Source organism: Leptonotus elevatus, chromosome 1 (assembly GCF_054856555.1).
Source record: "Leptonotus elevatus isolate MCC_2025b chromosome 1, RoL_Lele_1.0, whole genome shotgun sequence".
NCBI lineage: Eukaryota > Metazoa > Chordata > Actinopteri > Syngnathiformes > Syngnathidae > Leptonotus > Leptonotus elevatus.
Genome location: NC_141239.1, coordinates 21,147,389 through 21,172,964, shown reverse-complemented (window position 1 = coordinate 21,172,964; position 25,576 = coordinate 21,147,389). Strand labels below are relative to the sequence as shown.

The 25,576-nt window shown below is 40.0% G+C and overlaps 1 protein-coding gene across 2 annotated transcripts in view; it reads left to right on the top strand.

The window, feature by feature from the left end:
• sntg1 (syntrophin, gamma 1) overlaps positions 1–25,576 on the top strand; it is a 53,232-nt gene that overhangs the window by 1,490 nt on the left and 26,166 nt on the right. For both annotated transcript variants that reach the window (XM_086083361.1, XM_086083351.1), the window contains exons 2-3: positions 21,426–21,610; positions 25,310–25,359. In XM_086083361.1, the coding sequence (XP_085939487.1) occupies positions 25,333–25,359 (27 nt within the window). In that variant the 5' untranslated portion in view covers positions 21,426–21,610; positions 25,310–25,332. The remainder of the gene's footprint in view (positions 1–21,425; positions 21,611–25,309; positions 25,360–25,576) is intronic.

Below are 25,576 nucleotides of genomic sequence, written 5' to 3'. Positions count from 1 at the left end.
TGAGTGCTGCACCGGAATGTTTGCTTTTAAATTAAATGGAAAAGCGAAAAAAAGGCACACTGGTTGACATTTGATTGGTTTGAAGCTAGCCGCTGCAAATAGTGAAAATTCATCCTTAACTCATTCACTGCCATTGACGGCTATAAACATAAAAAATTAATTCAAACTATTTCTATTAGTTTAACTTTTTTTCCAATTTTGTTAACAATTGTATGAAACCTAGAATTGTTTTTATTGTATATTTAGAACAGATGTAAAAATTTGTGATTAATCGCAAATTAACTAGTGAAGTCATGCGATTAATTACGATTAAAAACTTGAATCGCCTGACGCCCCGAATTTTTAATAATCTTTTATTTTTATTTTTTTATTCATTCACTGCCATTGACGGCTATAAACGTCAAAAATTCATTTGAACTACTTCTATTAGTTTAACACTTTTTTCCCACTTTTGTTAACAAGAGTATGAAAACCTAGAAATTTTTTTTATTGTTCATTTAGAACAGATGTAAAACTTGTATAAAAAAAAATGTACACATATTCAAAATTTGCCAGGTATGTGAATAATTTCGGGCTTGACTTTTAAGTGCCTGAGCTTGGTCACAAATCCAAGGTGGCAACCCTAGATTACAGTGACTAATGGTTTCACAAGCATTTCTAGGTCATTAATGTAAAATAAGTGAGTGTGCCTTCTTGAGCTGCATGAGTTTATTCATTTGTTATCTGGAAACCTGCCTTTGTCAGGACAGTCGTAAACCAAGGACTTCCTGTATGGGGTTGTTACCCCCTCAGGAGTTGTAACAGCTTCCTGATTATGGCACATCATTTCATTTCGAGGTGTTTGATAGGCTGCTTCCACACCAAACCCAACTAATCACACTTTTATGGTCCTTCCCGAAAGTGTACCCGCGAAGCTGAAAGAATAAATCTATCTGAAATGTTCTCGGTCAGGTGAATAATGATTATTCATAAGGCTTACTCGACTCTGTTAAGGGTACGAAATGAAAACTGGGAGTCAAGTGACGATCCCCGTGGTCTAGAGTAGTGTAGATCGCAGACACAGACTCCTTCCGTTTGATCCAAAACAACATGAGTGGCACCACTGCAGAGTGAGCAAGAGAGCAGTTGGGAGGTTGCGCTGCTGGACGCCTTCATCACCGTCTAACCTCACAGCTCCCAGTGGGGTGCGATTCATAGCAGGTCACCGCGTGTTCACGCGCGACATGTCCAAGTGACGGGGGCGGTATATGCGATCGTCGGTGGCCCGCGGCCGCAAAAGTCACGCGATCGGGAAGCCATTAGCCCGGCTTAGCAGGGAGCGATGCCTAATGAAGCGAAAGCGACGACCCCGGTGAAGACACCGGCCTCATCTGCATGCACCCGGCGTGCAGCCGCTGATTTGGAGGTGCGCGACAGCAATGCGGGAAGCAATTAAGAGATGGATTATACATAGTTGCCAAAGCGTGGCACACACATAACGTTTTTATTTTATGTTTATTTTATTTTTTTTACATCTTAAGCGAAAATATGAGAACTCAGATGACGAGGAAAAAATACATAAGTTGCCATCTTAACTCAGTCACTGCCATTGACAGCTTTAGACGTCAAAAATTTATTTGAACTATTTCTATTAGTTTAACCTTTTTTTCCACTTTTGTTAAAAGAGTATGAAAACCTAGATTTTTTTTATTGTACATTTAGAACAGATGTAAAATTTGTGATTAATCGTGAGTTAAATATTAAAGTCATGCGATTTATTACAATTAAAAATGTAATCGCCTGATGTTGCAAATTTTTTATCTTTTCTTTTTCTTTTTAATTCATTCACTACCATTGACGGCTATAAACGTCAAAAAATCATTTAAACTATTTTTATTAGTTTAACATCCCCCCCCCACTTTTGTTAACAAGAGTATGAAAACCTAGAATTTTTTTATTGTACATTTAGAACAGATATAACATTTGTGATTAATCGTGAGTGAAACCATGCAATTAATTACGATTACAAATTCTAATTGTTTGACGCCCCTAATTTTTTTATTATCTTTAAAAAAAACTATATTAAAGTGAGATGAGCTTCATTTAGATAAAAGTAGTGCTTTTGTGGGATCTTGGCACCAAGTAACTATTGAAGTGAGATGAGGAGGTTCATTTAGACAAAAATAGTGCTTTGTCACAATCTTCTGGCATTTATAAACCTTTTCGGGTGGTGTCAATTTTAGAATTTTGTTATTCAGTGCTTAATTCCTATCTCCGCAATTGGTGGGGGAACACGAGCTGAATTTCACGGGCAAGCCTACACATGACGAGGAAAACAATTATTGATAACCTAATTTTATAGTCTGTGGTAAACTCGTGATGACCAACAACACACCACGATTGCCATTCCAAAAAGCTTTGAGGAAAGAAAATCACTCTAGAAAATATTTTAGGAAAATCACACAACAGGATAATCGCTAATATTATAGCCTTTTAGAGAAAGTAATAAAATGCTCAAATTAGCCCCAATTACCGATAAGCTTTAGTTGAGCGCGACCATACCACCTTCCCCCGACAAAACTTGACGATGTCATTTTCCATTCCAATAGAAGCAGCCACGTCAGCTCCCGTCTGATGAAGGCCAAGAGTTGAGCGTACGTTGGTTAAAGTAGCGCCACCCGCTAGCAGCTGGATTGAAGGCAAGCATTGTTCTCTGTAAATTGTGCTACTCGCTCGCTCGCTTTTGAACTTTGTCGATTCACTCAACCTGCGAGGAGTCAAATAGCCGCCAGCAGCAATTAACCCAGATTGCAATTGTGCTTATGATGGCAGAACACAGCGTGTGTGTGGCCTGTTGAGTGAAAGCTTTTGTTTGTGATGAAAGGCGCGTTCATGCTCGACGTTGGGGGGGCGGAAAAAAATCTTCAGTTCTGCTTGGATGCATCATCATAACTGCATGGCAACGGATCTCATTTCAGATCCTTTCGCGAACCATCACTTCAAATATCATTACTGTACAAACATTTAAAGCAGAGAACGGCACGTCCCAAAGAACTGCACCAAGTTCAACTACATTTGGGATAGTAGTACAAAAGTGAGTACACCCTAGGGATGTAATATCCAAACAATATGATATTTTTTGGGGGGAGGGGCTTTTTAGCCTTTAATTGACAGGACAGCTGAAGAGTTGATAGGAAACGGGAGAGAGAGGGAATGACCTGCAGGAAAGCACCGCACAGCCCCGGAATCGAACCGGGGGGTGCAGCAGGGACAAAGAAATAGGCTTGGCCATTGTCACATGTCATTGTCACGTGCTCCTATGAGCTCAGGGGCGCAAAGGATCATGGTCTATGTAGTTCAAAATGCTGCGTTCGGTTAAAGCTGGCGAATAATGTTTTTGTTTTTTTTGACAAAGATATTGAACAATGTTTGCTGGTATGATTGATTTATGGGAGCAATGAATTCCACAGTGGCCAAAACATTCCTAATTAAAATTAAACTGCACTAATAAGATAACCACCTGAGGATGTTAGAACTGTACAAATGGAATACAACCTCGCTTTTTGAACAACTGTACTGCTTTTAATATTGTGACATAATAATGATGATTTCGTTATAATACCGCAATATTGCCGTTATCATTACATTTCTAGTACACCCCTCACATTTCTGCAGATATTTAATTGTATCTTTTTATGGAAAAACACTGAAGAAATGACACTAGACACATGAAAAGTGGTCAGTGTACAGCTTATATGTAAATGTATTGTGTAAATAACTCAAAATATAGCCGTTAACAGGCAACAAAAGTGAGTACACCCATAAGTGAAAATGTGAGGGGTGGACTGTACTCACTTTTGTGACATACTGTATATTGTCATAATCTGAATAAATAGTTTTGTATTGTATCGATATTGACTAGAATCTTATGGTATCGTATGCTGAACAAAAATATAAACGCAACACTTTTGTTTTTGCTCTCATTTTTTACGAGATGAATTCAAAGATCTAGAATTTCTTCCATATATATCACCATTTCTCTCAAATATTGTTCACAAACCTGTTATAGTGAGCACTTCTCCTTTGCCGAGATAATCCATCTCACCTCACAGGTGTGCCATATTAAGATGCTGACTAGACACCATGATTAGTGCACAGGTGTGCCTTGGACTGCCCACATTAAAAGGTCACTCTGAAAGTTGCAGTTTTGTTTTAACCAGTCAGTACTGACTGGTTTTCTGAGGCAAGAGACCCCCCCCCCCCCTTTCCTGAGTGGATTAGTGCACAACTGTGCATTAATCTTGGTCAGCATCTTGATATAACACACTTGTGTTTTGGGATGGATTATCTCGGCAAAGGAGAAGTGCTCACTATAACAGGTTTGTGAACAATATTTGAGAGAAATGGTGATATTGTGTATGTGGAAGACATTTTAGATCTTTGAGTTCATCCCAAGACAAATGGGAGCAAACAGAAGTGTTGCGTTTATATTTTCGTTGAGTGTAATTTCATTGGAGTGTAACAAATCATAATTGGACGTAATTGTATTGCATTGTACTTGGAGTCAATTAAACAGAACCTTATTGTATCGCAGAATAACAATAATAGCATTTTAATTGCAATCGAGTGTATCATACCGTATCATAAATTGTATCATATCTTTAAGTGGATTGTATTGCATCTTGACTAAGTAGTTGAACCATGTCATAATTTTAAATCAAATTACAGTAAAATCATATTGTACTGTACTTACTGAGTAAATCATACTGTATCTAGCTATATGTGTATTTTGAATGATTATTTCGTGATTTGGCGCATAGAATAGCTGCTCGACATCACAAAGCAATGAATATTTTTATTACATGTCTAGCTGCAAAGCAAAAAATAAATAAATGTAATCAACCTCGTTGCTTTTCGACCTTTCCAGCGTGGCTTCTCAGCACCTGGAGGCGCAGACGGTGCACCTTTGCCCTGGGGTGCACAGGCATTAATTGTAGGTGCTCAACTATGATACGATCGCTGTGTGGAGGAGAAGTTCTTCAAGTTTCCACATCACAGCTCAGTGAAATGGGCTGTTATTGATTGTCTGCGCTTTGATCCGGCCTATAAAACCTCAAATGAATTGAATATTTAGGTACTTGTCCACTTATCGTAAAAAATACAAACTTCATGCTTCATGATTTACAACCAGCCTCTCTCTTGATGTGGCTCCTTCTTTTGGAGTAAATGTTACCAAAAAAAAGTCAAAACAAAAGCCAAATACGTGAGTAACGTTGATTCTTGACATTTAGAGGCGTATATTTCCATAAAAATGTAGTCAGACTTTGGAGCTTTCACTGCACTGGATCTAATTTCCAAATCAGGAAATCAAGTATTCATGCTGGATTTTAAAATATAGATGAATGAAAATGGCTCTGCTGGGAGTGAAAAGTTACAGCCGTTCATCTCTACGCGTTTGAGCTCTTCAGCTTTTCGGGTACGTGAAAGTGCAACTTCACGCTTGCTTCTTTAATCATCAGTAAAATGTACATTTAGCTTCGTGTACGCCCCGAGGTCAGTCAGCTAACTCGTCGCACGGTTTGACTTCATAAATAATCGGAAGGCCAATTGAGGAAAGGTTGAAGGCTGCCGTATATGTTTAGAAGGTGAGCAGTGCAGCAGATGTGTCCCTGCGCTCTTTTGTATGTCGCCTTCAGCCTTTTCAATCTTTTTCAAGCACACCACTCACAGAGCGACGCCGTTTCCCGGCCTCGGCTACTACTGCTCTATGCGTGTATTTACACTCAGGATCTGCTCGCACAGATGCACTGTAGTACTAATTAGGACGCTATTTAGTGGCATATTAGAAGGCTTTGCGCTCGTTTGTGTCTGATAACATGATTAAGTCGCCCGATCCGGTTAGCCATGGACCATCATCTGTCAGATGCTCAGACATAGGAAAACATATTTCTTTAAGTCTACGCCATTGTGTATCATTGTAGGACGGAACACAGCCGACTCCTGGCCAGTCGAAGCAGCTCCCCTTATGACCGCCAAAATCTCGTTACACCACCTACACCACAAACGAGACTTGCTTTTTGAGAGTCTTAAATCTAGTCTTAGTTTTATTACCAAATTGCGAGATTCGCCATGGGCGCAATAGTTTGCTAATGCCCATTAGCATTCGCTAATGCAGTCTCAAACATGGTAGACTAGGCCAGTGTTTCTCAAACCTGGTCCTCTTGGCACACTATCCAGTAGGGTGAAAAAATCGATTCGGCAATATGTCGCGATATTACAGCACGCAATTCTCGAATCGATTCAATATGCGGCCGAATCGATTTTTTAACATATATTTTTTACGGAAATATTCAACAAGGATTCACACATTAAGCATGGAAGAATGTTATATTAATGGAACATTAAGCCTTAATATTTTATTTCAGTGCTGTTCAAAAAGGAAACAGACTGCAATCTGTTTACTGATTTGTATTTTCTAAATTTGAGTAAAAAAAATAAAAAATCGCAATAATTAATTTATAGATTTGTATCGGGATTAATCGGTATCTAATCGTGACCTATGAATCGTGATACGAATCGCATCGCCAGGTACTCGGCAATTCACACCCCTACTATCCAGCCTGTTTTCCATGTCTCCCCATTCAAACGCAGGTGAGGGTCGTTATAATGGCTTCTCCAGATCTTGGTGATGAGTTGTCAATGGAATCAGCTGCGTGTCGGATAGGGGGACATCGAAAACAGGCTGGATAGTGGGCCCAGAGGACCAGAGTTGAGAAATACTGGACTAGACTTGCCCCAGTACGAAAATGAAGATGTGCCTGTTTTTACGAACAGACACTTGTCTATGAATATATGGCGCTTTTCCACCGGACTGGTTCCACACCAAAGCGGCATTTTTTTTGTCCCTGGATATTCGCGTCTCCCTGGGACTTTTTCGGGCCCGAGCAGTTACAACAGAACTGGAAACGGTGGTTCTGCAGCGCCGGTCGTTTGGCGCCGAACGGGGCCGTGTCGTCACTGTCATCTGATTGGCCTACAGCAACGCAGCAAGCAACGCCGTAGAGCACGCCCATTTTGCCAAAGTCATAAAAATACAGTTTATACCATAAATAATATTGTTTTACAACAACGCTGAACTATATTTACAATTTAAAAGGTACTTGTGGATGGATTTGTAACGATTGTGGTTTAAAAAAAAGAAATTGCGAGTGCAGACCGCTCAGCTGGTCGTATGTTCCCATTCACTTGAATGAGAGCTCCAGCGGCAGTTAAATGAATGAGGCGGAGCTCTCCATTCAGTAATAGCTTCGCGAGCCGGTCGTGAAATCAAGATCGCAATATTTCATCCATGGTGGTCCATCTGAAATTGAAAATATGGTTCATTGTTGGCGCGACTTGCCACTCGTGAAATGTTATTGCACTGCGGGAGTGAAAGCTTGTCTTGGGACAGTTCAAATGATCCCGCCCCCTTCCCGCCTCGCGCCTGCTGTAATGGAAATGCAAGGGAGGCCGTGTAGTGTCATTCCGTAGAGTGTAGTGTAGTGTGGTAGCGGGTCGTGCGGGGCTAATGGAAACGCGGCAGTAGAGTCTTCAGTGAATCTACATACCGGTACATGGTTCTAGAAGAAACCTGTAGAGATTGCACACAAGCACAGGGAGGACTGGAGTAGCTAAGACCGGAGCCTGGATTCGAACCCATAACCTCAAAACTGGCCTCAATGTCAAACGGATTTCAACTAGCGGTACCTGAAAAAAAGTTGTATACACAAGAGATTAAACTCGTTATGATACAAGGTCTTACTTAATCTTACAAGGGAAAAAATACGTTTATAAAATGGCAGAAATAACATTGGAGGAAGGAATTTAAAATTATTTTTGCAAAGAAACTTTTTTTTTTAATTATAGGTAAAACGTTTTGGGAGAAAAATAGACAATTAAAAAAATATGTTTTAAGACAATAATATTATGTCCTATGCAGCCCCACTAATCTAAATACGGTAATCTGGTTAATACTGCGTTAGTGGAACATAAATTAAGCAGCAAATTTGAAGGCGGACATTTTGACACTTGCTGTCGAGTGAAAATGGCAACCAACCAATCACAGCTCAGCTTCAGAAAACAGGTGAGCTGTGATTGGTCCTTGATGAGCCCTGAGCAACTGTGATGTCATCTTCAGTCGACAGCAAGTGGCAAAAATGGCCACGCCCTGAGATGGATAAAAATGGCTGGATTTTGCTTCATAACTCATATTCCACAAATGTGATATTAATCATAAAGTCATGTTTAGACTAGTGAGTTCACATATAATATATTGTTGTCAAAAAATGCTTAAGTCTGACTTCCCCTTATAATTATTATTATTAAATATTTAAATAAAGTCAAGATTCCCACATGAATTTAAACGCAACAGTGAGAGGAGCTTCACATGGAAAGATATATGAAATGTTTATCAAAGCCCCTTTGACGTGCAGAATAAAAGATTATGAAACTACTGCGTTTTGTTAAATTGCAGCTATTACTTCTTTAATAGCTGTAATTTCATATAATCACTGGCAAATATCAAACTATCATGGTGAGTTACTCACCACGATTAAACATGAAGTATGCAACGTGATCGCTTTGCTTCCACTTCACAGGTTTACAGCCGTTCACCAATCTGGATGAAGTAGGCGGGGCTTAACTCATTCACTGCCATTGACAGCTATAAACGTCAAAATGTCATTCATTTGATTAATTGTGAGTTAACTAGTGAAGTCATGCGTTTACTTACGATTAAAAAATGTCATCGCCTGACGCCTCTAATTTTTTCCTTAAAACTCTTTGACCGCCATAAACGTTATAAAACGTTTCGTATAAACCTACGGAAGGGCGCCGAGGACGTTAAAAGACGTTCACTATGTTTTTTTTTTTTCTTTTTTGGAAACGGGTGGATGAAAGCCTTGGGCAGCTGTGCTGAAAGTATCAGGCAGATCTAGTTAGTATAATGACTCGTTTTGGCCCCTAGATGGCAGCGATGACTCTTTGCACAAGGTTGGGTGGCCCGCCCACCGTGGGCGTCAGTAGAAGACGTGAGGCGGAGCTAGAGTGTTGAGGAGACGATGGCTGATGATGCAACCGGTTTCAAGCAGCTCACGCTTGAGCATTTTTTTCAAAAACGGAAAGCATCGATCAATACTAAAAAGCGCATTGATGTCGAGGATGATGATGACTCCGAGCTTGACGCCAAAGTTGGAAGCCTTGACGCGACCGTTATGATCACGTAGTAATCCTCACCGGCTAGCGCTGCTAACGCCGGAAAACGCGCAGCACAACCGACCGGGTATTCGATCGGGCGAAGGAGAGTTGTCGAAAAGCATCGACCAATGCACATTGATGATGATGATGATGGTGAATCCCGAGGTTGACGCCACAGTTGGACGCCACAGTTGGACGCGGCCTTTATTCTCACGTCATAAAGCATCACCGGCTAGCGCTGCTAGCGCCGGAGCTGCACATGCGGACTTTCGGTCGGACAATGAAGGGTACCCCGAGTCAATGCATATTCATCGGAGGAGCGGGTACAGTCTGATCACGGAGAAGACACTGGTTCTGGACTACGATGCCACCATGAATGGAGTGGATAAGATAGATCAGAACATCTCTTACCACCCGGTATAGCAACTGAAGGACATGAGGAAGCCAGACGTAACACCACCGTAATGTAACCGTAACAAATATCCTGATATTAGACTTGATGGCAACACACACTGCAGCATATACTTGCTATTCCCCGGAAAAAACGGCCTGCAAGAAAGTGGAGCACGCGAAGAGGCAATCGCAGTAAAACTAATCTGTTGTGCAAATCATGTTGCGTCTCCTTGCACGCAGGAGAGTGTTTCACAAAAAGAAAAACTGTCGTTGAAACATCCACATATTTGTAAATAGCACCACAGTTGCACACATTTGTAAATAGTTTGCCAAATTGTTGTCAAATTGTTACACTGTTGAATGTAAATAAACGTATTTTGCTATCAAAAAACACTTTTTCATTCTTGGTGGTAGTGTTTTATAGAAGTAAAGCACTATTTAGGTGTTTGTGGCATCATTCATGGACAAAAAGAAGTGTAAAATTCACTAGAGTGCATGAAATAATATCGTTTCACTAAAAGCTTGATTTCTCCGTATTTTGGTCCAAAACAAGCGAAATCGGGTGAAACTAACCATTTTCTATTGTTGATTACTAAAGAACAGAATAAGGTAGAAACAAACTTTTTTTTTCTGATGAAAGATGAAAGTTCAACCTTTCATTTGGTAGTATGTGTGTTTCCATAGTCCAAACAGAACATTTTCTGTGGACCTTGAAAGATCAGTCAAAATGCTTAAATCGGCTGGCACTGACGGCATCCCTTTTCTGAAAACGTCTGGCAGTCAAAGAGTTAAAAAACAAAAAATTATCATTTTAATTATTTTTTTTATTTTAAATATTTTTTTCTATTAAAAAAAAGTTTTTTTCCGCATGACTTCTCTAGTTAACTCACAATAAAATTTTACATCTGTTCTAAATGTACAGTCATTTTTTTTCTTGGTTTTCATACTCTTGTTAAGTGGAAAAAAATGTTAAACTAATATAAATTGTTCAAATGAATTTTTGACGTCAATAGCCGTCAATGGCAGTGAATGAGTTAAAGATGAACACAGGGGCTCTACATAGAAAAGCCACACAGGAAGACGAATGAGGCCATTTGGAACCAAGCAAAGTCGCTCTAGTTGCGTCCTGGATTAAAACCAAGGGGAAAAACAGCTTGCGTCTTATGGGAAAACTGCTGACTTGGAGTGTCCTCACCTTGTGTGTCGAGTGCGCGACAAGTTGATATCTTCTGGCGGAGGACATGCATCACAGTCATGAAGGCCAAGAGCTCAGCCTATAAATGAGTGCACTAATTTACTGCTCTGCCCATCACTCATCGTGCTCGCGGGGCCTGGAGGGCGACGCGGGAGCTTCTTGACACGCTCCTATTTTGACAAATGTTCTCGGAGGGTTGAAAACGCGCTGAGACGCTTCTCCGTCTCCAGTGAATGATCGATCCCAGCGTTTTCTGAGCACGAGGCAGAGGAACACGGAAACAAAGGACGGAATGCGCTCATAAAACTGCTGGGTCAAAAGTAACACTAATTGGCTGAATGGTTTAGTTATTTACAGTGCTTTGCAAAAGTATAAGCCCCCCTTAAAGGTGCATTGTGCAGTTTAAAAAGGTCATGTTAAAGCTTTTTCTACATCATGCATGCTCCATCAATGTCCAGATGAGTACAAAGAGCCCCGACTGTTTTACTCTGACTGCTTTTATCTTCCCTTTATAGTAGAGTGCGCGGACCCTCACACTCCACACTTTCCTTGGGGAGGGGCGGAGTTTTTCTGACCTCATATGAAATCATGTCTTCATTTGTCAACTGTGGCTGTCGTTTTAAGATTGTGCACGCGCACCACGAACGAGCCTGACAGATGCTGCAGTTACATTTTGGGCCAGAGGTGGAAGTCATGAGTAAAAAAATGACAAACTGCACAAATATACTTTAAACCTTTTAACATTTTGCCATATTTGAGATTTCAAACATAAAAATATAAAATGTTATTTTTTTAGGAGGGAATCAACAATAAGTGGGACGCAATCATGAAACTTTTTTTGTGTTTTTGTAATTTTTTATTTTTTTTAGAAAAGTGAAATTCATGAATTATCAGGGTACTTCTCGAAAGGGAATCTGTAACCATGTCCAAATGATCACGATACAATAATTATCACAATATTGTGGGGAGGTTGGCAATATATTAAAAAAAAGCACACGATGCTGTATGAAAACTCAAGATATTGTTTAAAAAATTGCTTATATTGGAGGGGGGGGGGGGGGAACACAATATTGTGTGTTTTGTTTTTTTAACATAATAACAACATTAACTCTTTGACTGCCAGACGTTTTCAGAAAAGGGATGCTGTCAGTGCCAGCCGATTTAAGCATTTTGACTGATCTTTCAAGGTCCACAGAAAATGTTCTGTTTGGACTATGGAAACACACATACTAGCAAATGAAAGATTGAACTTTCATCTTTCATCAGAAAAAAAGAGTTTGTTTCTACCTTATTCCGTTCTTTAGTAATCAATAATAGAAAAGGGTTAGTTTCATCCGATTTCGCTTGTTTTGGACCCAAATACGGAGAAATCAAGCTTTTAGTGAAACGATATTATTTCATGCACTCTAATGAATTTTACACTTCTTTTTGTCCATGAATGATGCCACAAACACCTAAATAGTGCTTTACTTCTATAAAACACTACCACCAAGAATGAAAAAGTGTTTTTTGATAGCAAAATACGTTTATTTACATTCAACAGTGTAACAATTTGACAACAATTTGGCAAACTATTTACAAATGTGTGCAACTGTGGTACTATTTACAATCATGTGGATGTTTCAACGACAGTTTTTCTTTTTGTGAAACACTCCCCTGCGTGCAAGGAGATGCAACATGATTTGCACAACAGATTAGTTTTACTGCGATTGCCTCTTCGCGTGCTCCACTTTCTTGCAGGCCGTTTTTTCCGGGGAATAGCAAGTATATACTGCAGTGTGTGTTGCCATAAAGTCTAATATCAGGATCATGTTACGGTTACGTTACGGTGGTGTTACGTCTGGCTTCCTCATGTCCTTCAGTTCCTATACCGGGTGGTAGATGTTCTGATCCATCTTATCCACTCCATTCATGGTGGCATCGTAGTCCAGAACCAGTGTCTTCTCCGTGATCAGACTGTACCCGCTCCTCCGATGAATATGCATTGGACTCGGGGTACTCTTCATTGTCCGACAAAATGTCCGCTTGTGCAGCTACGGCGTTAGCAGCGCTAGCCGGTGAGGGTTTATGACGTGAGAATAAAGGCCGCGTCCAACTGTGGCGTCCAACTGTGGCGTCAACCTCGGGATTCACCATCATCATCATCATCATCATCATCATCAATGTGCATTGGTCGATGCTTTTCGACAACTCTTCCTTCGCCCGATCGAATCTCCGCTTGTGCAGAAGTACCCGGTCGGTTGTGCTGGCTGCGCGTTTTCCGGCGTTAGCAGAGCTAGACGCGCTAGCCGGTGAGGCTTACTACGTGATCATAACGGTCGCGTCAAGCTCGGAGTCATCATCATCGTCGACATCAATGCGCTTTTTAGTATTGATCGATGCTTTCCGTCTTTGAAAAAAATGCTCAAGCGTGAGCTGCTTGCAACCGGTTGCTTCATCAGCCATCGTCTCCTCAACACTCTAGCTCCGCCTCACGTCTTCTACTGACGCCCACGGTGGGCGGGCCACCCAACCTTGTGCAAAGAGAGTCATCGCTGCCATCTAGGGGCCAAAACGAGTCATTATACTAACTAGATCTGCCTGATACTTTCAGCACAGCTGCCCAAGGCTTTCAACTGTTGAATGTTTCCAAAAAAAAACAAAAAAAACATAGTGAACGTCTTAACGTCCTCGGCGCCCTTCCGTAGGTTTATACTAAACGTTTTATAACGTTTATGGCGGTCAAAGAGTTAAAGAAAGAAATAGGCTTGGCCAGTCATTTTATTGTCAAGTGCTCCTATTGGCTCAGCGGCGCAAAGTATCATGGTCCAGCTCACAATGTTGTATTCAGCTGAAGCGGGTGAAAAAACATGCCTAATTAAAATTAAACTGCACTAATAAACCACCAGAGGGTGCTGGAACTTCACAAATGGAATACATCCTCGCCTTTTGAACAGGGGTGTATTTCACAAAGCAGGTTTAGTTAGAACCCTGGGTCAAGAAACCCTGAAATATGGTAAACTCTGCGTCTTCCGTTTCAGAAAGGGAGGTAGCTGAAACCAGAGGAAAACAGGTAACTCTAGCCTGTTTTATGAAACATTGTCCATGAATCAAACCTAGTTAGTGGCAGGTTTTCCACAATGAACCTTGAGGTTTTCTCTGTCCCCGCCTCCTTTCAGCCACATTTCCTCATTCATAAAGTCCGAGTTTTTGCGTAAATACGCCTATAGTCTATAGCGTAAATTCCACTTTTGTCACAAACATGGCATGTCTTTTTGACAATGACCCTATTGATGAAGGTGCCGCAATATTGCGCAGGGAATTAAATATTCGTCGCAAGATTGTTATTAGACCGGGCGTAGATATGCTGGCATTTCCGGACATTTATCTTTTTGAGTGGTACCTTTTCACATCACAGTCCATCACCGACATACACAACTAATTCCGTCCTTACATTTGCAACATTACCGGCGTAGTCATGCGCTCACATCTCAGCATATATTGTGTGTTGCGCTCTGTTTTTTTCTCATAATCGTTTGAATAATGTTTTTATATTTCATCTTAAGTCAAATGCGCTTCTCCCCTGCAGGATTGCACCTAAATGAAATGAACTAATGAGTTACCATTCAAGATGTTTGCCCTGTAATGTTATTGTGATTGCAAAGGACTTCATTTCAATTTACGCGTTGACCCGACACCCGAGCAGCAACGTTCTCCCACGCCGCCTTCCTCTATGTGGAGCTGCTGCCGTGTTGCACTTTTTTTCTAAAGACATGTTCAAATTTGCCATATGATTGTATACAAATTTTCAGTTGAGAGGGATTTAAAAAAAACGGAAGCAGAGGGCGGCGCCCCGCACTGCGCTTCCCCGTTGCCATGGTGACTCGACGAATCGTGCTCCGTTGATGTGGTCTTTGTAGTGCAGTGGCAACGCCAGGTGAACTACCTCAAATCAGCTGTCCTGGAATCAAAAACACAGAGTTTCCTATCTCAGGGGTAGGTCAACTCGCTGTTCAGGGTTAGTCTCGGTGTTTGTTGAACATGCTTTGTGAAATGGATCCCAGATGTGTTGCTTTATATTGTGACATGACAACGCCGACCGATATTGTGGCACTTTTAATATTGCGATATTGCCATTTCTGCTTGCTTACGAAAACAACGGAGCATTTTTTTAGTGTGTATCAATCAATTCATTGATGATTGGTTAAGAATGACTTTGAATTGACTTTGGAATTTGTTCTTATCTTGAAATATTTACACTTTTGCATAGCCACGCCCCCAAAACACCGACTAGCCAATCACAGTTCAGTTCTGAATTAAATCGAGATTTGTATCTTTTTATTTTTTATTTATATTTTATAACAGCTTTGCGGTTTATGGTTTGAATCGCCTGCATGTTTGGAGTTACTCCATATTCCAGCTTGGTACATCCGTAAAACCTCCATTTTAGGGTTATGTAAGACTTAATTGTACATAGGTGTAAATTACAATGTGATTGGCTGGAATCAAATAGCAACCAGTCCAGGGTGCACCCGTCCGTGTCTGTCGCCTAAAAAATGAGTCATTGTCTTGTCTTATTTTTCAGAGCACCTTTTCCCGCATTTTTTGGGGGGGGGGGGGGGGGCAAAAAATAAAAGGTGAATATCAAAATTCCCGCATGAGCCTAAATGCAACAGTCTAAGACCTGTAATCACTGTCTCTCTCTCTCTTAAGATGGCGAAATGTCATTATAGAGCGATATTTATTAGCAAAAACTAAAATCGAGTTGCATTAATCAACATTTCCCTCCTTTATTCCCAACTGAAAGGCAATTTTGTGTCTCTTCAGTATTCAGTATTTATATTTTCATTGAGATGAAAGCCCCACAGTGCCTTCAAATGTCACCATTTGCTGTGTTTTTCCATCATTGTTCTTTTCTTTTGTCATTTGCATCAAATGTGCCACCTGTATCTCACAGAGACGGAAAGCCATCAAAGTGCTTGCAGATAAAGAAAAAAAAAACATTCTCAGCTATATACATAAACTGTATTATGTTACGACAGCTAAAATGACATTGACAATCCCTTGAGCTTCATGCTTCATTATCTCCTATAGAAATTAGGACAGTTGTTGACATTTTAACAAATTAGGAAAAAAAAACTATTTGGCTCCACATCCAATGCATCTGGATAATGTTTTTCACTTTTTCCGCATTGTGTTAACCAGAATGGAATCGATTATTTTTTTCCCCCCTTCTCAAAAATTCAACTCGCAATGCTCCATAATGACATTTTAAAAAATCCTCCTATTATTTTTTTTTCTAATTCATGACAAAGTCCTAATTAGTGGGTTGCTGCAAAGATGCTCGCCCTTCTGGAAGGTTCTCCTGGAGCTCTTGGGACCCTCAAAGCAGCGGAATATTTTCTGTAACCTTCCTAGATCTGTGCCGCAAAGCCCGGGGGTCTACAGACAATTTCTTTTGACTTCATGCTTGGCTTGTGCTCTGGCATGCACTGTCAACTGTGGGACTTCATATAGACACGTGTGTGTCTTTCCAAATCAGGTCCAAAATACTTGAGCTTCATGGCAAATGCTGTGATTACTAATGTACATGCATCAAATGTACATACTTACTTACTTTTTCAGTATTTTGAATTCATATATGAAATTTTCCCCCATATTTTTTGGTTCACGTCGTTGGAATGTTGTGTATAGAATTTCGAATTGTAAAGGGACAGTACGTATTATTTCATGCCATCTAGTGGTAAACTAATAATTCATTCATTTCAAAAACCCACTATTCATTTCAATAATATGCAAAAATCCCATTAACGTACATTTCAAATATAATCATAGTTCTAGTAATTGCTAATTATATTACATAGGTTGCGCAGTGCCATGCAGGAGGCTAATAGGATTCACCGTCATCTTTCTGCTACATACCAGAAGGAAAAGAACTTCACGAATGGAGTTAGCCTCTAGCTTTTGCTAGCATCTCCTGCTAGCCGCTCCAGCTAGTTCTTGCTAGCATATCCTGCTAGCCGCTCCAGCTAGTTCTTGCTAGTCACTCTTGTTAGCCGCTCCAGCGAGTTCTTGCTAGCCACTCTTGCTTGCCGCTCTGTTGTACACAAATACAATACTAATTTGTCATGGTATCGATACGACGGTGCGTGTTTCCGCAGGGCCGCCGCTCACACTCTACAAGTAGCGCAGCCACTTGGCAGACAGTCTCCGGCAGCCAGGAAAGCCCACACTGCGACCTCGCTTGCTCAGCTATGTTTTACAGTTGCTAAGTTTGGCCAGTGCGGCGGCAGGACGACCAAACCAGCCAGTCTTGGTAGACAATGAAAAAGCAAGTAGCCTTGTATTGTTATTAGCCATTAACTGGCTACTGTGGTCACTGGCGGAGCCAGAGGGGAGGCCGGGGTGGCACGTGCCCCTGCTCAAATGAGATTGGCCAAATGATTGACATAACACGGCACTGGCACAATGGCGCCGCACGTCTTGCCAGTGCAGCCTCCCATTTTTTTTCAATCAGTCGCCTACTAATTGGTATGCCCCTCCTGCACAGTAGGTGGCGCTATGTACCACAATATGTTGTAATTCACCTCAATAGGAGTCTGGAGAAGAAGAATCTCCAGAGTCCCATCAAGACGCTTCAGATCAGTGCATCAAGATGACACGTTTTTGGCAATGTCATGTTGGTTTCCCCGTGACTGTGAGATTTGAGTGACTGTTTAAAATATCAAAAAAAAAAATATATATATATATTTTATATTCAGATAGATTGTTTTGAACGGACATCAATAAGTTAAAGTTGTTTTGCACAAGCTAAAAATAAATGCATGAGCTGAATGACAAACAAAGAAGTGAAACAGGAAACAGAAGTACGGAGCGGCCTTCCAAATTAAAAGCATAGATTTCAAAATATAAGATTTAAAGATCACACACAAAACAGCTTGAAGAATACAGCTTAGCACTTACTCACTTATTATATATGCCCTAACGTTTTCAGTCTAGAAGTGGGGGGTTTAATAGCAAGATTTAAATAACATTATTATTAAATAATAACATTAGTAACATTATGTGGTTGTAAATAAAGTGCTAGGAGTAACAAATTTCTTTTTTTTTTTCATAGGGTGTGTGGAAAATTAAAACAAGAAAATATGACTTGTTCCTTAAACGAAACACATTTCAAACAATTTGCAAATTTCATTCATGTTAAACACTGTTAATTGTTTATAGCTCGTATATTGTCCATTTTGCCCAGCACATTATGGGCAAAAATCTCCTGTGTGGTATAATCCATCCATGCATTTCCTGAACCGCTTACATGTGCTATAATATGTACTTAAATATATTTCAACATTTAGAGACTCCGTTTGAAATTAATTGTTTATAAAACAAAAGTATTTGGCATAATCTTTGTATACGTATACTAAGTATCCTTGGCCCCTCCCTGCCCCCCCCCCCCCCCACATTTATAAAAGTCTGGCTCCGCCACTGACTGTGGTTATCTTTATGCTCAGTGAATGTTGTTTTGGTATTAGCCATTAGCCGCGGGCTCACGGTTAGCTTTTTGCTCAGTGAATGTGTACCTGTGTATTGCTGCTTCAGGTTGCGCCTCAAACCTTAACCTGTATGCCTTAATAGATATTTGCACTTTTCAGTTTTAGCCTTTAAAAAAAGTGTAGCTGACTACAGCATTTGATGTTTATTTTTTACTTATTTGTGTAGTTTACTACCTCGATTTTTTTTTCTTATTGATGTTTCCTATGTGTGTTTTTTCCTCAGACAACAAAAAGGGTTGCCGTGGCAATTTTTGTATGAAGTGTTCTTTCTTTTGTCGATCCAACCATTCATTTTCGGAACCACTTATGTGAAAACGTGATTGTCTTGTTTTTTTTTTTTTTACCTTCACAGATTCCACAAAATAGTCTTCTTCCCAAACATTTATTCACATGCATCATTTTTAATGGTTTCTGAGAAATAAGTGGTGACTCAATGTATCCCTATGTTCAACTTACTCCCTCACGTTACAGTACAAATACATACTCAAAGGCTGTATCCCAGGCTAATTCGGTTATTTATTCCCACTTGCTTTGTAGATCTCAAAAAGTGGGTATGTGTGTCACCTTTCCATAATAACCGAATAAGCAGATAGCTGCCGTAACAGAATCACTTTCTCTGGGCGCACACAAGGTTTGTTCTAGGAAGTAGAATGTCCTGAAAGTGAAAGCCAGCATCCATTTTCCAGTAAAACTAGATTTCCAGGAGCGTGCGGCGCAGACAGCTGCCTCGTCTCCCACGCGCGGCGGCCATTCATCATCAAGTCTCGGAGATGGAGATGTCCCGTGTATCATCTCTGCCTCATTCAGCCAATCTCCTCTCCTTTGTGTCGGAGGCAATGCGGCTCTGGCAAAGTTGGTGGTGCTGCAAATATCTGATGGAGTGCTTGTTAAAAAAATAAAAATAAAAAATAAATACACTTACGCTGACTCAACTTAGAAGGCAACAAAAGGTCTATTTAACCTTTGCATTCGGAAACATGAGAGACATTTTTCAGACGGGACATTTCTTTTTATATGAACTTCCTCTCACATCCATCACACAAGCGGCTGCACACTTAAAACACTAAAACACATCACTGGCTTTCCCCATCACTGTTGCCCTTCTGCTCTGTATACATTAAGAGTACACCAGAGAGGGAACTCAGTTATTGATTTAGCTGCCAGGTATGCCCACACCTATTCAATAATTAATACTTTGATCAATAAACCATTATGAACTTCACCGTATGTGAATTTAGGGTTGTAGTTGATTGTATTTTTTTTAAAAAAAAAATTATTTTTTCATCGAATGCAGCCAAACGGTCGTACGATTCGTGAGTTCATTTTTGGCAGGATTACTAGAAATTACTTTTTAACCCTTTACTGGGCAAAAGCAAAGCAGATAATTTCCCCTAGCCAACCAGCTTGAATGGGGTTAGGATTAGTATTTAAATTAGTGTTTAGGTTAGGACTAGGGTAAGAGTTTTGTATAGGGCTAGGATTAGGGTAAGGGTTTAGCGGATAAGGCTAGGATTTGGGTTTGTTTAGGGCGAGGTTTATTTTTGCATCACTAACAAAATTATCATCTCACAATATTACATCAATAATCAGAACCTGGGGTCTTGTTCACGAGTGAGGGCAGGATGGAGCGGGAGATCGACAGGCGGATCGGATCGGGTCTGCGTCTGCGGTGATGCGGACTCTGTATCGGTCCGTTGTGGTGAAGAAGATTTACCAATCGATCTACGTTCCTACCCTCACCTTTGGTCACGAGCTGTGGGTCGCGACCGAAAGAACAAGATCCCGGATACAAGCGGCCGAAATGAGTTTCCTCCGCAGGGTTTTCGGGATCTCTCTTAGAGATAGGGTGAGAAGCTCGGTCACCAGGAGGGACTCAAGGTCGAACCAGTTGAGGTGGCTCGGGCATCTGGTTCGGATGCCTCCTGGACGCCTCCCTGGAGAGGTGTTCAGGGCATGTCCCGCCAGCGGGAGGCCCCGGGAACGACCCAGGACACGCTGGAGAGACTACGTCTCTCGGCTGGCCGGGAGAGCTGGTTGAAGTGGCTGGGGAGAGTGAAGTCTGGGCATCCCTCCTAGAGCTGCTGCCCCCGCGCCCCGACCTCAGATAAGCGGTAGAAGATGGATGGATGAATCGTAACATGGCAATAGCGAGGTTGATAATTGTGATTAACTCAAGGGAGTTTTCCACAATATCGATCTGGTACCGATCACAAACTAAATAAATGCGCCGCCTTCTAATGGTTAACAGTGGAATTACAGCCTATATAAACACCAATTAGATCAAAATAGTACCCCAAAAAAAAAATTATTGGTAGGTGCGTGAACCTGGAACCCGCGATGGAGAGGGGCTTACTGTATACGAAAGACCACGCAGGTGAGAAAAGGCACCGGATAACTAAAACCAGTCAAATGATTTTGTTGCCGCATTACTAAGTCCTAGCTAAGCTTTGATAAAACGAAAAGTGATGCTTGTTCCAGCAGACGCGCAAAGATGTAACCTCCCTGTAAGAAGCTTTTGAGTTTGACTTCGACACGCGATTAATATTTGAGTGCCTCCCTGGGCTGTTTCGCGAAGGTCATTGCTTTACATTTCAGCTTTTATTCTCCTCAGATCTTCTGCAAATCGCTCACTCCTGGTCCAGATGAGATTCAGACATACACATTTGCAAATTCTATTATGACTTCTCTTGCTGTATAATAATAAGAGGTGGATGATTTATGCATGGAATGTAGCTTGGAACCAACTAGTATATTTGTGTTTATTTTATTTTTTCATGCTGTCGAGCACTTTTGATGGCGGCAACATTGCGTCTCATCAGAAAGGTGGCCTGCAGCCAGTAATGTATCCTAACAAGTGCTGTTCTTACAAAATGCAAGAATATGAGCTAATTGCATTTTGACAGGGTATTACAAGCCAGACATTCTTCTCCAGAACGAAGCTTGTTCCAAAATCTCCCGCTCATGCGGGGAATGGAAGCCGTCAATTGCATCTGGCTCCACATCCCTTTCCCTCTGAAGTGTTTAATCAGCAACATTCACTCTCGTTTCCTCACAGGAGAATTGACTCTTCTTCCCATTCTGCTTCTTTATCGCAGCTCCGCGCCTGCGAGTGGCCCCGGGATGACGCCCTGAGGTACACCCTCCCCCAGCCCTTGATTGCTGCGTCCGTCGGGGATGCGGACGGTGCCAACTGGCAGCAGCGTCACTCTGATCTGGGATCAGCTGGGAGTTCGATGGCCTGATCTCCACATCAAAAAGAGTTGGGGGCCTTTCTAGTCAAGTGAGTGTCCTTCTACCGGGTCCCACGGGGGCCACTCTTTATGTTCCACGTCTGGTTGTGGAGTCAAGTGGCAGTCATGTCTGATTAAAAGGGAGAGGGCGGCTTTGTGCAAATGAGGCATGACTCAGATATGGCGCGTTCTTTCTCGCTCCGGTACAAAAGAATTGCTCTTCTATATATGGGGAGAAATGGATTGAAACATTTATTAGGACACCTTACCTATCACCTTTTGCTATCATGAATTATTCCACGCTACTTCACTCATTCTGCTTTTCTCCAGAGGTGCTCACTGCTCATTCTAGGGAGTCAAGTTTCTAAAGAAGGATTAAATATAGACGCATTAACTCATTCACTGCCGTTGACGGCTATTGACGTCAAAAATTCATTTGAACTATTTCTATTAGTTGAAAACCTAGAATTGTTTTATAATACATTTAGAACATGACTTCAACTCACGATTAATCATACATTTTATATCTGTTCTAAATGTACAATAAAACAATTCTAGGTTTTCATACTCTTGTTAACAAAAATGGAAAAAAATCTTAAACTCATAGAAATAGTTAGAATTAATATTTGACGTCTATAACCGTCAATGGCAGTGAATGAGTTAATAGACCCTTCCAGTTGTCATTCAATGTAATGCTGCTACACTTGATGAATTAATCTCTTGATGAAACGGCATGTGGCTCATTGGCCAAGCTCATTTATCTACGCCGTATGGCGAGCATTTGCAAACTATTAGATGTTCTGATCAGGGGGCAGCTTACATTTAGTATGAAGGAACTGGAACAGCAGCGCAAGAATCATTGACGAGCCTTGTCTGTGCAGCTGTTCTAAGGAAATTATTCTCTATTCTGCAAAAAAATAGACATGATAATTATTGTCAAGCACATTATTTCGACTTGTATCAATACTAGCTTGACTATACAGTTTGGCTCAGCTTCCCCAGGAAGGATGTCGGCTGTCAAAGCTGCGTGCTGCACTCTATAAACAGTTGGGGCAAAAATAACCCAACTAAGGGTAAAAAATGGACCGATCCTCTACTTGGGTCGATTTGACCCAACTTTGAGTCAAGAAATGTGTCTTTCAGCATAAAACAACTCATAAATATTGGTCAGGTTCTTTACTTGGGTCAAAAAATGGGGTCATTGTGTATAAAACAACCCATAAAGTTGGGTCGAATTGACCCATAAAGTGGATCGGTCCATTTTATTATTATTATTTTTTATCCATAATTAGGTTACTTTTGACCAAACTGTTTTTAGAGTGTGGCTTTCAAGACTGTTAGTGATTTGTTTGTTACTTATTACTTAGAAATATTTTCAATAAACATGTCATAAGTTAGTTATTTACATTTAGACATTCAACTCTGAGTGCAACGTTATATAAAGGTGCTTCTTTATGCCTGCCTTTCATCCATTAAAAGGCAATTTCTCTCTTTTCTCCCTTGAGAATAAAGAATGGTTAACTGAGTTCAATTCAAAAAGGGAAACTCATCTCATACATATTCATTCAACACATAAAAATACTTTTTAGACGACCAATTTGTACTGAATTTCTATTTGAAAAATCTTTTAGAGTTTTTAATGTAACATTATTTCGTTCTCTATAATTTCTTCTCATTGCATGCTGCTATGATTTAATTAAATCTGAAATATTTCACTCTATGTGGTTTGAACCTCTATATGTATTTCATTAAACTGAGCTACTAAAACTAAGTTTTAACTCATTTGCTCCACAACAATTTATAAATATGTTCTGTTTAAAATGTTTCAAGTGTCCCTAAGACATACTTATACTTTATTTTATTTTATGTTTTTTTATGCTAAAGCATACAGAAGGCTTTGATGCAGCCTCTGAACTGAAGAGAATGATTGAAGCAATAGTAATTATTACAAAAACGGCCAGCAGGTGGCAACAGAGTAAAAGAGATCAACCAGGGCCATGTTGAAAAAAAGCTAATTTTTCCCACCGTTTGAAACAAATTTGTGAATAATGATGAAACTTAGCTATATTCTAATGCTAATTGCTGCAAAACGGAAACAGATAGAAATATACTTTTCCCCTGATGAAAGAAGACACTTCTTTCTTTTGGTAGGTTCCATGTATTTATAGCAATAAAACACAATATTCTGTGGGCCTTGCAAAATCAGTCAAAATCGAGTAAAACAGCCGGGAGTGAAGGAGTTTGCTTCAGTGAAAATGGCTGCGAGTGAATGAGTCAAGGACATGATGAAAACTCTACAAATATTAAATTCCAAAGTAAAGTTTGCAAAGGCAGTAACTAGTCAAATGATTTAGTTTATTAATGAAAGTAACACGTGATATCATCACTTAAGTGTTAAACATACATTGACATCAGCAAGGATGAGATATTATATATGTATATATATACGTGTATATATATATATATATATATATTATTTTCATAATCCAATTCAATAATTGTAAATATAAATTAAAAAGATTGTGAGTTGGCTTTAAGTGCAATAAGTCAGGGCTTTCGGAAATGTAGGAAAATACCTTTAAATTCATCTTAACAGTAAATTTCCAGAAAACTGTAAGACCCCCCCTCAAAAAATAAATGTATATATATTTTTTAAATTCTATTTTCTGAAAAATTTGTGGGGAAAAGAGATGTATCAAATAATAGTGATGTAACAATAACTCCAATATCGTAATATCACGATATTAAAACTGCCACAATATCATTGTCGTCATGTTACGATATTAAAAGCAGCACATCTGTTAAAAAAGTCAGGTTGATTTCAATTTGTGTAGTTCTAGCACCCTCCGGTGGGTGTTTTTTTGAAAATTTATTAGTGCAGTCAGATTTTTACAAGGCATGTTTTGGCCCTTCTATGTTTAAAATACACGCTAATGGTCAGTATGTGGAGGAACTCAATGTGTGCGTGCATTCGCAAGTAAGTGCCTCAACATTAAGTGTTATTAGAGATTGTAGATTGTTTATATGTATTGCTGTTATGTACAAAAGCACAATAGTGTGTGTGTGTGTGGGGGGGGGGGGGGGGGGGGGTTGGTATGTGTGTTTTTTTAATTTTTTTTACAATATTGTGACCTCTTCTTATGTTGCAAACCTCCCCACAATTTCATGATAATATCGTTACACCCCTATCAAAAAATCCATTCATGCTTTTATGAATCGATATCGGTATAAGAAAAATTAATTCGATATCAATTATTCACTTTTTTTTTTTAACCCAGCTCTGTCCGTAACTGCTTTTAAATGTTATACTTTTAATTATAGTAAATGAAGCCTATTGAGTTTTGTGTATGAAATGGACTATAAATAAGTGTTTTTTGTAACAACCTCTAGGTACTGCCTGATAAATATCTAACCAATATGAAGAATTTTCATTCAAAAAACAAAACAAAACGATTTTTCTTTTTTTGTATTATAGTAGTAATAAATAAAATATTTTTTTTTATGATACTTTATTGATTTACATCCTTAGATATACAACACTGTAGCTATTCAGCTTCATGCAGTCGTTTTTAGGATCCTTTGCTTCTCTGCTCCTTGAATAAGACATCTCCTGAGATTTTACGTAGCATTTCAATGAACGTCTAGCCCCCTTTTGTGAGCGCTGTTGCTGGTAACAAAGCTAGTTTAAATTGGCTGTGGGCTTTTGCTGCAGCCGCTCTATAACTCTGTTGTGTTTCTCTCCTCTGCAGCATCCCTCACTGCGCGGTAGCACATGGATTTCAAGACCTCAAATGAAGAGGTTGGTTGCATTTAATCAATCTGTGGGAATGGAGAGCATTTATTTTTTTCCCCTTTCTGCTTTTACAAGTGGCTAATGCAGGGAAGTGTGTATATATCTTATTCCCGTAAATAGTGGCCGGGGGCTTTTACTTATTCAACCGTGGCATAGGCGACTATTAGGGGGGTAGGTCTTTATTTGGGGAATAAATGTGAAACAATGTTAGTGGTATATTACA